Source organism: Felis catus, chromosome C1 (genome assembly GCF_018350175.1).
Source record: "Felis catus isolate Fca126 chromosome C1, F.catus_Fca126_mat1.0, whole genome shotgun sequence".
NCBI classification, from domain to species: domain Eukaryota; kingdom Metazoa; phylum Chordata; class Mammalia; order Carnivora; family Felidae; genus Felis; species Felis catus.
Window position 1 is genome coordinate 117046038 of NC_058375.1, and position 13053 is coordinate 117059090.

Below are 13053 nucleotides of genomic sequence, written 5' to 3' on the forward strand. Positions count from 1 at the left end.
CTGTGTAAGGGATGGGAAGGAAGCAGGAGTGGCCTGAGGGAGATCCCTTGGGAGGAACCCAGGACAGGTTTGCCTGCCCCTAGGCGTGTCCTGGGGCTAAATTAGCCCATCAGCAGAAGATGGCCAGACTTTCATTCTCCTGTCTCAGTAGTCATTGGGATGTAGACCACCCCTACCTGGGTGTGACCTTGGGGGAGGAGGCTGTCTGCAGTGGAGGCTATCCCAGAAGGGGCTGATGGTTGGGGGGCTATCTGCTTACGGCCCTCTCTGTGGCTCACACAGTAAGTCCTTCTTTGGAGGGGGATTGGAATGACAAGCTTTTGTTTTCCTCTTGGGATAGAAGAACATCTTGGTGGGGGGGAGGGGGCAGGTAGTAGTCCCTGAGAGCTAAGAGGAAGTGCCTTGCCAGCTGTGACCTGTGGCTGGAGGAAGAGTTGCTGTGAGAGCAGAGTACTGACATCCATGCCTGGGGGAGCTGGAGTTTCACTTCCAGGTCTTCATGGGGCTTCATTCCATCAACACTCAGAACGTCCACCTCTTCTGTGCCAGGCACTGTGACTTGTAGTGGGGGGGGGGGGTCTGGGTATCACTTGGGTGTGAATCGTGTCTCTATGACCTCCACTCCCTCCTTTCTGACCACTCCCCCATTACCTACTGTCTACACTTCTTCCAGACTGATCTTTCCAAAAAGCAAATCATGTATTCAACTCTCCTCCTTAAACCGTACTTAGAAATCTCAGCTCCGGGCGGGCCAGGGCATGCCAGGCCCTCTGTCATCTGCTCCGTCCAACTCTCTCACCTCATTTCCTTATCCCCTTGGTCACTCGGCCCCAGACATGCTAAAGTGGATCTGCCTTGGCAATTACTGCTGCCCTTGCCTTGGGCCACTTTCCCTCCAGATGTTCAGAGAGGCTTCTTCCAAGTCTGTAAGATCCAGGTTCAATGTCACCTCTTCCAGGAAGCCTTCTCTGATTACACACTCGATGCATTTTTTTTTTCATATTTATTCAACAAATATTTATTGAGCACTCACTATGTCCCAAGCACTTTCCAGGCAGAGGGGATATTCGAGGAGTTGGACTCCGGGCCTTGCTCTCTTGCAGCTTATATGCTAGTGGGAAAGACAATCAATCAATCAACGAAGATAAAAGGTGCCACGATTTCAGAGTGTCAAGTGCTACTGAAAACACACACACACACACACACAACAAGAGCCAGGTAAGGGGGGCGAAGAGTGTCCGGTCGGGGTCCGTCACATACAAGTAGCCTCCCCCACCAAACACGGTGCAGCTGTGCGGACCCGCCCTGGGCGCGGAGTCAGGAGCGGCGCGCTGAGGAAGCCCGGGAGGTCGTCGGGGCGGCGGCGAGGGTCACCTGGGCCCCACCCTCGGCTCCAGGCCGCCGCCGCGCCGCCGCGCGCTCGCTCCCGGGAAGGGCGCGCCGGAGCGGGTCACCCAGGTGCGCGGCCTCCGGGAGCCACCGCCCCGCCGCGCGGCCGGGGGGGGGGGGGGGGGGCGGGTCCGACCGTGGCCCCGCCCCCGGGCCGTCCATAAATGCGCCAGGCCGGCCGGCACCCCGGGTTCCGAGCGCGGTTTCCAGCGGGCGGCCGGACGTCGGCGCGGCCCGCGGCCGGTTTGCTGCCACGCCTGGGTCGCGGCGGGCGCGGAGCCGCAGCCATGCTGTTCTGGCACACGCAGCCCGAGCACTACAACCAGCACAGCTCCGGCAGCTACCTGCGGTAAGGGCCGCGCCGCCCCGGCTTTACGGGCGCAGCCCGCGGGGCGCGGCCGGGGTCGGCGGGCGAGGCGCCGTCGGACGTCCCGGGGCGGGGCGGGAGCCGCAGGGCCCCGGGTCCCGAGCGCCCTCGCCGCGCCCCGGCCTTCCCGCTGTCCGCCCTTTGGGGACTGGGAGGGACGTCGCCAAGGTCCCGCCTAGGGACGGACGGACCCCGGCGGGGCCCGTCCTCCCTCGACGACCCTGGCGGGCGCGGAGCGCACACCTGCTGGCCGCAGCCGCCCAGTCCGGCAGCCTCCTCCCGTCTCTCCTCTCCACGCTCGCGCGGGAAGAGAGAGGAAACTTCCTGCCGTCAGTCCGGTGCCCGTCGCGGGGAAGTCTGGTCCCCTGCTCTTTGCCCCTCTCTGCCCGGGTCCTTCTCCGAGCCTCGCGCCCTCTCCAGTCACCTTGGGCCGCGGGGCGAGTGAGCGGCGAGGGCGCGTTTCTGCCTCGCGCGCCGGCGGGCGGGGGCTCCGAGGAACAGGTGGCCCCCTCCTTCCAGGTGGTCTTGCGTTATCGGCCTGGGGCCCGCACGTTTATTACCCTTGATGGAAATCTTTCTTCTTCTGCAGGGACTTGACTAGTGCTCTTCAAAGGGAAAAGTAAGTCGTGCTTGTTTTTTTCAAAGTTCTCTCCCATCCCCTTTGAGGAAGTACGAGCCCCGTTAGCTTCGGTTCCTGGAGGATTGTTTTTCCCTGTTCTGCAGCTGGCTGGGCACTAATGGGCAGTCATTTCATTTTCTGAACTCGCCTGAACCAGCTTTAGCCTGTCTTTATTTCCATCCTAGTCACGGTTTATGAAATGTGCCTAATTTAACCCAAAGGGCATTTGGTATGGGCTCGGAGAAAGTGAGTCGTGAGACCCAGGGAGAGGGAGTCGCTGGCACTGGTAGCCCTGAAGTGAGAGCCATTCTGAGTGCCCCCCAACCCCCCCCCCCCCCCACTTTTTTTGCCCCAAGAAGTTCTCACTCAGATGTAGCAGTCCACGTTATTTGGAAATCCTGGCTTCTGATAAGTATGCGTCCAGTAGTCCTCTCTGAAGCCATCGCCCTTCGGGAAGCAAGGAAATGATTGGGTTTAACTGATGTGTCTTCTGTTCCTTATTCCTGGGTCTGAGTAGTAGAAGGTGGCAGAGTGTAGCCTGTTAATTGAGGAATGATGGCTTCCCTGCAGACCCTGGTGATGTCATCCGAGGGAAGCTGCTGGGGGAGGGGGTGGGGGATGTCGGGGAGTCTGCTGGGGGTTGTTAGACCCTGCAAAATTGTATCCGTTCACCTATATGAACTGTCACAGTGGAGTCCCTTTTTATGGTACTGTGCCATGTGGTTACAGTTGTGGTGTTTTGGCCGAATTTTAGTTTGTGGCCATTAAATATGTTGCCGTATCTTAAAAACAAGTTTGAAGGTGACCTTGAGTGGAATATGAGTGTATTTAAAACTTCCTGGATACTTAAAATGTCATCCCATTAGGGAATAATGCCCCACTGTGTAGGAGGCTCTTCTACTGAGATGGAAATTTGTCTGTGGAGTTCCTTAGATACCTTTTTAGGATTTTGGTGTTGTATTGGGGGTCAGGCGGTGGGGTGGGAGTTGGGGTGCAAGGTGCCCCAAAGCCATATTGGTTTCTGGGGTCATTTTGGGGGCACGGATAAAGAAACATTTGGTCCATGGTATTTATTTTATTTTTTATATTTTTACTTCGCTCTTTGGAAGCTAGGGTTTTCACCCTTATAGAGGCTGACCTCGGTGAAGGCCAAGGTGAGGGTTAGTGACTATTGCCACTGGTTCCCGCAACTCCAGAGTGAGCGTCTTGTCCTTTTCCTTGGTTTTTATATTTTATTTTTGGTCTCCTCACGCTGCACCACTTGTGCAAATCGTCTGACCTTACCAGTAGTGGCCTTTACTCTTTTCTTCCTTTTTCTGTTTGATGTTCTCGTGACTTTTATTCCTTGGCAAATAAGGATGCCAGGCTTGAAACAAGTTACTGTTGAGTGATGGTTCTTACCACCCCTGCCTTTTCTTCTTCCTTTTTTTTTAATTTAAAGGCAGCAGGCGCATAGATTATTAACTTAACATGGTCTGGGCAAACATGACCTTATGCAATCCCCAGGTGAGCAGGCCTGCCTACTTCTCCCATGTTCCTAGATAACCACTTGGGCTGGGAGTGAGCGCCAGTCTGGCAGAAGGAAAGTGTGGTGTTCGGAGGGCCAGGACAGCACTGCGCTCCTGTCTTTGGGCTGCACATGGTGGCCCGGGAGGCCCCCCCCCCCCCCCCCCCCCCCGCTCAGGAGAGTTTCCAGGTGTGCTCTGAGCCAGACTTTAGTTCCCGCGAATGGTTTGGCATTGCTCGGGTGTGTGCCGGGTTTGTGTTTTAGAGACTACTGGTTTATTGTGTCAAATGAGGAACAGATTGTACCAGTGACTCTGTGGTTTATATAGTGAAGCGGGGTCAGTGGATGTGATTCATAACCCGGGACACTCAGAGGGAGGAGGGTGATCAAGATAAGGGCCCCAGCGCTTTTTTGGCACTGGTTTCCTAGCTGCTTGTAATTTAGAGGTCTTAAAGCCACTCCTGCTCACAGGTCATTCGCGTTCTCAAGAATTTCTTTTTCCCTTGTGAGGACACTTCAACAGTACATCTAGATACAAGTCCTAGGCTGATGTGAGACTGATTTTTTTTTTTTTTTTTTTGGATATGTCAGGGGGATTTGTTCAGAGGTGGAGGAAAAGAATCTTTGAGCATCTTGATGTTTTCCGGTTGGATAAAGAAAACTGAATTAAAGCCAAGGTCTTTCCTGCTTGTTTTGCATTTAGGAGATACTGTATGACCCTTAAAATTATGAGTCGACTGTCCTTTTTTTTTGAAGAGTGGTGGTGGTAGGGTGTCATCTGAGTGAGTGAAATGCAATTCCTACGTGTTTGCATAGTTTACAGAACCCTAAGGACAGGGGTGAATTGGCCCGAGAAGCCACCAGTGAATAGAATGGCTGACTTAAAAAGTTACAGGTTTTGTTCAGATTCTTATGTTAACTAAAAGCCAGCCTTCCTAAGGAGCAGTCTCCTGTGGATGGAAACCATGTGGCATTTACAGTTTACCCCACTGCCGCTGGTCCCTGTGACACAGAGAAGACTTCTGTAATTTGTAGATAGTAGATAAGTTTGCATTTTTGCCTCCTTGATTCGATTCTGTAAATCCCTGCAGGGCCACTGGGGACAGGTGTATTCTGTTGGAAACCTGCTTCTCTGAGCGTTGGTGACTCGGGGTTCAGAAAGCTGAGCCAGCACGCTGCCCTGCATTTCGCTGCGCTGCCCTGGGTGCCCCTGGTCAGGATCCGCTTGCCCATCGAGGCTGTGTCTTCGCCCTGGGGCTCCCGGGGGGGCCCCATGCCTGACTGCCCCCTCCGTGTGTTGCAGCGATGTGCTCGCCCTGCCCATCTTCAAGCAAGAGGAGCCGCAGCTGTCCCCCGAGAGTGAGGCCCGCCTGCCGCCCCTGCAGTACGTGCTGTGTGCTGCCACGTCCCCGGCCGTGAAGCTGCACGAAGAGACCCTGACCTATCTCAACCAAGGTAGTGGCTGGAACGCGGGGGCCGGGGCAGAGCCTGGGGGCCGGCGCGACCTCCGGGAGGGATGGGGAGTCGGCCTGAATGACCCCCTTCCGGCTTCCTTACCTTGTCACAGTGGGGTTAGTCGGGAGGGAGGCTGTCGCGTCAGACACATGCATTTCCCAGCCGTGGGACCTCCCTGAGCCTCTGTGTCTTCATCTGCAGAGTGGACGCAGCAGCTGTGCTGTTATTCAAGCCAGCCGCGGGGTACGCGTGGTTTCTTGTGCACGCCCTCCGTGGGGCAGGTGCTCAGCGATCCGTGGCCACTGGTGTGATTACTGTTGACTGTGACCACGACCGATGTCCTTGCCTGGACGTCGATGGAGCACGTGAGGTATAGCGGACCTGCTGTCCTTTCTGGAGCCGCAGCAGGCCGTGGCGGGAAGACTGGCCCCGTCCTAATGCGCCACGGGGGCTGGACCCCGCACATGCCAGACGGAAGCCCTGTGTGGTGCTGGTGACAGGGCCGTGCACGCGTCCTGGGAGAAGTGGCGTGGGCTTTGCAGTCTGAATCTCAGGTCCGTGACTTTGAGCTGCCTTCTCTGTGCTCCGTGTTTTCACATGGAAACTGAGAAGTGTAATTTGGGGACATTCAAAAGGAATGAAGTTGTTCCAAGTGTCTGCGATGATAACGGCTGTTGGGCTGCTGATTGCCTTTATCAGGACACGTGGATCAGCGTCCCAACAGATGGCGTTTTTGCGGTTTCTGTGTGAGCCTGTGTGTGTGTTTATTGAACTTCCTTCCTGGGTCACCTCCTAGACACCCCGGCATCAGGTGGGTTCGCTGACCCTGTGTTTCTCCGTGGGGAGAGCAGAGGGGCAGGGAGCACAGCCGTGTCGGTGGGCCTGCACTGTCCTGCAGGGTGCCACGGCACTTTTGTCTTACGTGGGCTGCCTCCTTTCTGGAAAACTTGGGAGTCCTGAATTTGGAGAGCCAGCCAGGGGTGGAAATGCAGCCGGATCGTCGGCTGTCCTCTGCTGGCTGGCCAGCTTCTGGCCGGGGGGACCAGCTGAGTGCCAGCAGGTGGCTCTGCGTCTTCTCCGGAAGGAAGCAAGCCCCCTCCCATGGTTGACATGACCCAGTGGAAGGGCATGCCTGTTCCCCTGGGTGACTCCCTGGCCTCAGCTGGTTGCCAAGCCCAAACTCCGTTGCAGTAGGGGGCCTGACTCAGGCTCTGACTGTATGAGGTGGCCATGGGGAAGAATGCCTCTGGGCTGGTCTGTGGAGGGGCTTCCGCCATTTTCCTTTCTCTTTCAGAGAAGGTCAAATGCTACAAACTTGTGTACCTTTGCTTTCTTGTCTGGGCCTCTGCTCTTTTGTCTCAAGGTAGCCTGGAGAAATTGGCTCCTGTTTGCTGAGCTTTGAGGCCCGAGGCTGGTCTTGTCCTGCGGTGCTGAGGAGTAAGTGGTTGGGGGCCACGAGTCTGGCCCTGGACACTGAGTGTGCACCCGCCTCCCTGCCCCGTCTGCAAGGCCTTTGCCTGCCTTCCCTGCCTTCCCTGCACCCCTCCCCTCTTTAATCAGCCAACTTTGGACCATGTTTGGCAGTCCGCATACCGGGCCTTTTTTAAGAGTTTCTCCTTTGTTCAGTGCAGAAAAGTTAAGAGGGGAAAAGAGTTGCCTCGTGGTCTTACTATCCTGTGTCAGTTTGGTGTATTTACTTTAGATACTTTTTAAGTTGCATTTTCCTGATTATTAAAATAACACGTGCTCATGATAAACAGTTTGGATGATTTAGACAAGTATAGGAAGAAAATGGGAAGAGAAAAAATGTGAAATCTCCTAATTACACCTGAGAACCCCTGCTAACCTGATTTCCATGTGTATTTGTGAATGCATCTTTTAGAACTGTGACCCTACTCCAGAAGTATGTCTGCCTTTCATTTTTTTTTTTTTAATGTTTGTTTATTTTTGAAAGAGAGAGAGAGAGAGAAAGCCTGGGCGCACGTGAGCAAGGGAAGGGGCAGAGTGAGGTGGGGGGGGGGCAGAGTCTGGACTGTCACTACAGAGCCCGACGTGGGGCTCGAACCCACAGACTGTGAGATCATGACCTGAGCCAAAGTCGGACGCTTAACCGACCAAGCCACCCAGGTGCCCCTGAACTTCTCTCATTTCATTCGAAATGCTTGAGAACCTAAATTTTTGTAATGGTTGCAAGATATCACATGTTCTAGGTCTGTTGCTTCGAGCAGTGTCATGGATGGACACTCAGCTTTCAGTTGCTATCTTTGTGTGAAATGTTGATTAAAAAAAAAAATTAATAAATTACCTTCGAAGTAGGATTACTGGATCGAAGCCTTCTCAGCAGAATGTCCCAGCAGGGCACAGTTTACTGTCTTTTTCCCAATATTGGATGTTGTGGCTTTTCATCTGAATAGTGAACCATGGAACTTAAAGCAGAATTTCTGTCATTGTGGTTATCGTAAGCTAGTATCCGTCAGTCGGTGTGGTCAAATATTTATTGTAAAATAGGTTTCTTGATCTTTTACATTTCTCCATCAATAATGTTCATGTAGTTTGTCCATTTTTCTACTGGGAGGTTTATGTCTCACTGATTGTAAGAGCACATCATATTAGAAAAGTATCAACTTTTAGTTGCTATATGTTGCAAACACTTTCCCTTGTTGGCTGCCAGCCGTTTCTATTTATTGGGTGACAATTATATTTATGCTGTGGGATCTGTGTCATAATTTTTTTTTCTGTGTAAAAATTTATTTGGAATGTCTATTGTAAAATCTTTCAGTCTCTTAAAACAGTTTTTCTTCTATGCTAAGAATGCCCACCCACCCCAAAATCACTTAGTAGTTTCCTAAATTTCATTTTATGGTTTCCAAGCTGTAACACTGAAGTGCATTTGCAATATTTTTTGAAACTTAGTAATTAGGCATTTAATGATATTTTGGATTATTATTCCTTAACATATATATATTTTTTCAGCCTTACCAGTGAGATTTATACTGTCACATTACATTTGGAATTTATGATGTGATATAAAGGTCTAACTTTGTTTATTTTTCTAGATAGTTAACCTACTAGTTATTGCCTAGTTTATCCTTTTCTCACTGGCTTAAAATGCTGCTTTGGAAACATTGAAAAAAGATGTATTCTAGGGTATTGGTCCAGAAACAACGCCTCGCCCCTTATATAGGTATTTGTCCTGTAGCCCAGATATTCATTGATTCTTGCCCCATTTCACACTGACCTGTTTATCATGGCTTGGAAATTGTTTCCCTATTTGAGTGTAGAAGTCCCTTTAATCATTTTTCTTAGTTCCTCTTGATCATATTCTTACAGATGGATTTTACAACCACTGAATCTGCTTGGTATACCTTTTTTCTTTTTTTTCACAGCGATGAGATGATACACTTTATGAAATTGTTTCTTGATTTTATTAAACACTCTTCTTGTAATAACATTTTTTTGTCATTAAAGCTTCTTTAATCTCATTTAAAATGTTTGCATATTATTTCACTATTTTTTCTTGTTATTTAGGATAGCATAGTGGCATCACTGCTTGAAGAAAATATACAATGTAGTGTTTTTTTTTTTTACCATGTTTCCCATAATAGAGTGGAAAGTCTGAGGACAGAGCCATGTTTTATCTTTTTAAGTGCTGTATCCCTGCCATTAAGCTTGGTGCCTGTGATACCGAAGTAGGTGTTCTATTGATATTTAGAAAATTAAACAGTAGGCATGATTTACTTTCCATTCTATTTTTCTCTCCTCTCTTTAAAAAAAAAAAATTTAAATGTCTGTTTATTTTTGAGAGAGAGACAGTGAGAGCCAGGGAGAAGCAGAGAGAGAGAGAGAGAGGGAGACACAATCCGAAACAGGCTCCGGGCTCCGAGTTGTCAGTGCACAGCCCAATGTGGGTCTCGACCTCACAAACTGGGAGGTCGTGACCAGAGCTGACATCGGACGCTTAACCAACTGAGCCACCCAGGCGCCCCTCTTCTCTCTTTGTTGCTGTCACTAATAATGCTGAACTGAATATCTTTTTCAGTGTCTTTTATTTAAAGTAGTCTATACTTCTATGTCATAGGACACATTGTCACTGATTCAGTTAAAAACAATGGTTTTGATACGTCATTTAAAACCTTTTGGGTTAATTGAAAAGTTAGATATTAATGCTATTTTTTTTTTTAATTTTTAAAAAATTTTTTATTTTTTTCAGTAATCTCTACACCCAACATGGGGCTCAAACTCACAGTCCTGAGATCAAGAGTCACCTGCTCTTCTGACTGAGCCAGCCAGGCGCCCTGCTATTAACAGGATTTAATGTTTATCGCGTTGGCTCTGTGATGTCTGTTGTACTATTTCTGAGGCCACGCCATATCGTCTTCCTTAAAATGGTATTTTTAAAGCTCTGAAAACATGAAGGGATGCTCTGTCTGGAAGACATTTAAACCATCAGATGCTCATTTCTCGCCGTAGTGTCAGGGCAGTGTGTTCCATATGGGTGTCTTCTCACCAAGCCTATGGCTGATTTTATATATGGTAGAAATGATTTGTAAACAATGTATGTCTTCTTCCTCTGACATGGAGTCCTAAGAAGTGGGTGGACAGCTGTTGCATGGAGGTCTGCAAAGTCCCAGATCAACCTTTTTGTCAGTGGCCAGATCTTTCCTGAAGGCTGGAGCCAGAAGGCTGGGGTAGGGGGAGGAGTCTGGGAGAACCGAGGAAAGAGAGCCCCAGGCAATTTGTGTAGGGATTTCTGGCTTGGAGATAAGGAACAGCTTTGCAAGACTGGCTTGTTTTGGAGAAGACTTTTGGTGTTTCCTTAAAAAGAACTCTTGAATCTTAAATATAGTAATAGATTCTTACGGGAGTCATGAATGAACTTCCTGTCCTTCGGAATGAGAGGTGGTTTAGTGCAAAGAAAGAAAAGCCACAAGCAAAGGCAAGAACGAAGTGTGTGTGTGCGTGCAGGGGTGGGGTGGGGGTGCAGTTAAGCACACTGTCTATCTTGAAGAACCCTAAGTGGTTTAGGTTAACTAAGGTTGGGGGAACACAAAGAGTTTGAATGATACGGCTGGAGGGGTAGACCAGATGGCCGAGTTCTCCAGCTGCCTTGTGAAGGCTGAGCCTTTGGGCAGCCACCTGGGCAAGTTACTTAACCTCTCAGTGCCTTCAATTCCCCATTTATAAAATGAAGGAAATAAAGTCCCTACAAAGAAAATGCTACTATGTGGACAAAATGGGTTAATACCTGTAGAGCCTTGAAAGGGGTGTCTGGCACATAGTAAGCACTCAACATTGGCCATTATTAATAAATAGAAACCTGTTTACCCTAATTCTCTTTTTGAGAGAGAGAAGGTGCGAGTGAGGGACAGAGAGAGAAAGAGAGACTCCTACAAAGGTAGATAGAGAAGCGGGGCTCACCTGAAGCAGGGCTTGAGCTCCCCCGATGTGGGACTCAGACTCACAAACCATGAGATCATGACCTGAGTAGAGGTCAGATGCTTAATGACTGAGCCACCCCAGCGCCCTTTATCCTTTTTGTAATTCAAAGATGAGCACAGGTTGGTTCTAGAGCTAAGAATTGCAAGGTGGGAGCTTTGGGACAGATTAAAGGCAGGAAGGCCTGCTGAACTTTTCTTTTCTACATTCATTGTACAACCAGATGATAGACATAACCTGGAGGAGACATTTCCTACACAGGCTGTTAAAATACCGTCTTTAATTTTGTGATTCCAGAAGGTATTGGACCCCTCCCTAGATGATGTCAGCTGTTGTGTCGAGGATTGCTTTGCTTGGATCCTCAACCACGTAAAGCTTTGTGGAGGACCTCTGCCTTTAGTGTGATACTTTGTTCAGCCCTGTAGAATTTACAAACTCTTTCTGATGTTCTCTTTTGAATAATTCTCCCAAAATGTATGATCCCCATATTACAGGTAGGCTGAGAGAGGCTAAATCTGCTTCCCTCTCCTGTGTTAGGCAGTTAGGCAAGTCTGGGGAGTGGTTGAGCCAGGGGTGTGATAATGAATGGAGTTCTGGAAGGAGAGAGGTGTTTTTTTTTTTTTTTTTTTTTTTTTTTCCTGGCCTGGAACTTCCTACAAGGCAGGATTCTCTGCTGGGCACTTCCGGGAGCGATACCTGCCACCTGGTACTCCTTATGCAGTTCTCAGGATGAGTGTGTGAAACTTGGAGGGGAGACAACTTGTGGAGGAATGGAAGGGGGTAGAAAATGCCTCCTTGAGCAGAAAGCATAATCAGTTGCTCTTCCCCTCCCCTCCCCCCCCCCCCCCCCCTTCAGGCTCTCCACCCACCCACAGTGACCTGAGGGAATGGCCAGGGAGATAAGAACTCTGGGCGGGGAAGTCTTGTCTTCCAGCTCCGAGACCAAGAATGAATGGCCACCGTCTTTTGACCAGCTTCTGCTCTAGGGGAAGTCACTTAATCTCTAGAAGCCTCAGTTTCCTCACCTGTGGGATGGAGACGGTTTCATTTTTGTGTTGCTCTTGAGAATTAAGTGAGCAACAAGAATCTGGCAAGTGGTAAGCAGAGTTATGTGTCCCCTGTCCCCAGTTTTTTTATTAAAAACATTTTTTTATTAATGTTTATTTTTGAGAGAGAGAGAGGGAGACCCAGAATCTGAAGCAGGCTCCAGGCTCTGAACTGTCAGCAAGGAGCCTGATGCGGGGCTTGAACTCACAAACCGTGAGATCATGATCTGAGCCGAAAACAAGAGTTGGACGCTTCACCGACTGAGCCGCCCAGGCGCCCCTACTTCTGTTTTTTTAAATACTTCTACCCAGCACGTCAGTGAGCCTTCATGTTCACATATCTTTGTGCTTAAGCAGGGGTGAGACTATCTGCAGGATAAATATCCAGAAATGGAATTGCCCGCACAAAATTTCAACAGATATTGCCATACTGCCCTGCAGTGAAGGTGCACTTATTTGTACTTGTATGAACAATAAGTACTGAATAATTGTTTACTTCTCCCTGCCGTATCATCTGTCCCTTGATTCTACCACACCTGGAATATAAAGTCCTCGAAGGCAGAGCCCTGGTTCACTGCTGCTCCTAGTTCAGTGCCTGGAATACATGACTTCTTTGAGTGAATGAAGAACTTCCATTCTTCTATACCTTTGCCAAAATGTTTTCACCTCAAAAACCTTAAAATAGGGGCACCTGGGTGGCTCAGTCAGTTGAGCATCCGGCTCTTGATTTTGGCTCAGGTCACGATCCCAGGGTCGTGGGATCGAGCCCTGCTTTGGGTTCCATGCTTAGCATGAAGCCTGCTTAAGATTCTCTGTCTCTCTCCTTCTGTCCATCTCCCCTGCTTGTAAGTGCATGTACACACACATACTCTCTCCCTCACCCCCAAACCCACCGAAAAACCCACTTAAAGTAATGGGGAAAGCGTAAGGTATTTGTGCTGTAATATTTGTGTCCTTAATGATACTGAATATGTATTTTATTTTTGAATGTTGTTTTTAAGTGATCTCTATACTCAATGTGGGCTCAAACTCGCAATCGCGAGATCAGAAGTCATATGCTCCACTGGCCGAGCCAGTCACGTGCCCCTGAATCTGTATATATGTTTTTTGTTATTTGGTTTTTACTGTTCTGTTTGCTTTTCATGTGCTATATACCTATTTGTCAAGTGGGCTTTTTATCCTTATTTATTTGTATAGGCTCTTTGCATATTTGGGATAACGCGTTAGAAATATT

The 13053-nt window shown here is 49.3% G+C and overlaps 1 protein-coding gene across 2 annotated transcripts in view; it reads left to right on the forward strand.

Annotated features, from left to right (window-relative positions):
• The first annotated feature begins 1563 nt into the window (after positions 1-1563).
• TFCP2L1 (transcription factor CP2 like 1) overlaps positions 1564-13053 on the forward strand; it is a 58665-nt gene continuing 47175 nt past the window's right edge. Inside the window, exons 1-3 of one of the 2 annotated variants that reach the window (XM_023259241.2) lie at positions 1564-1738; positions 2346-2375; positions 5186-5337. In XM_023259241.2, coding sequence (XP_023115009.1) covers positions 1677-1738; positions 2346-2375; positions 5186-5337 — 244 coding nt within the window. In that variant the 5' untranslated portion in view covers positions 1564-1676. The remainder of the gene's footprint in view (positions 1739-2345; positions 2376-5185; positions 5338-13053) is intronic. The other variant, XM_023259243.2, reaches the window with a different exon arrangement.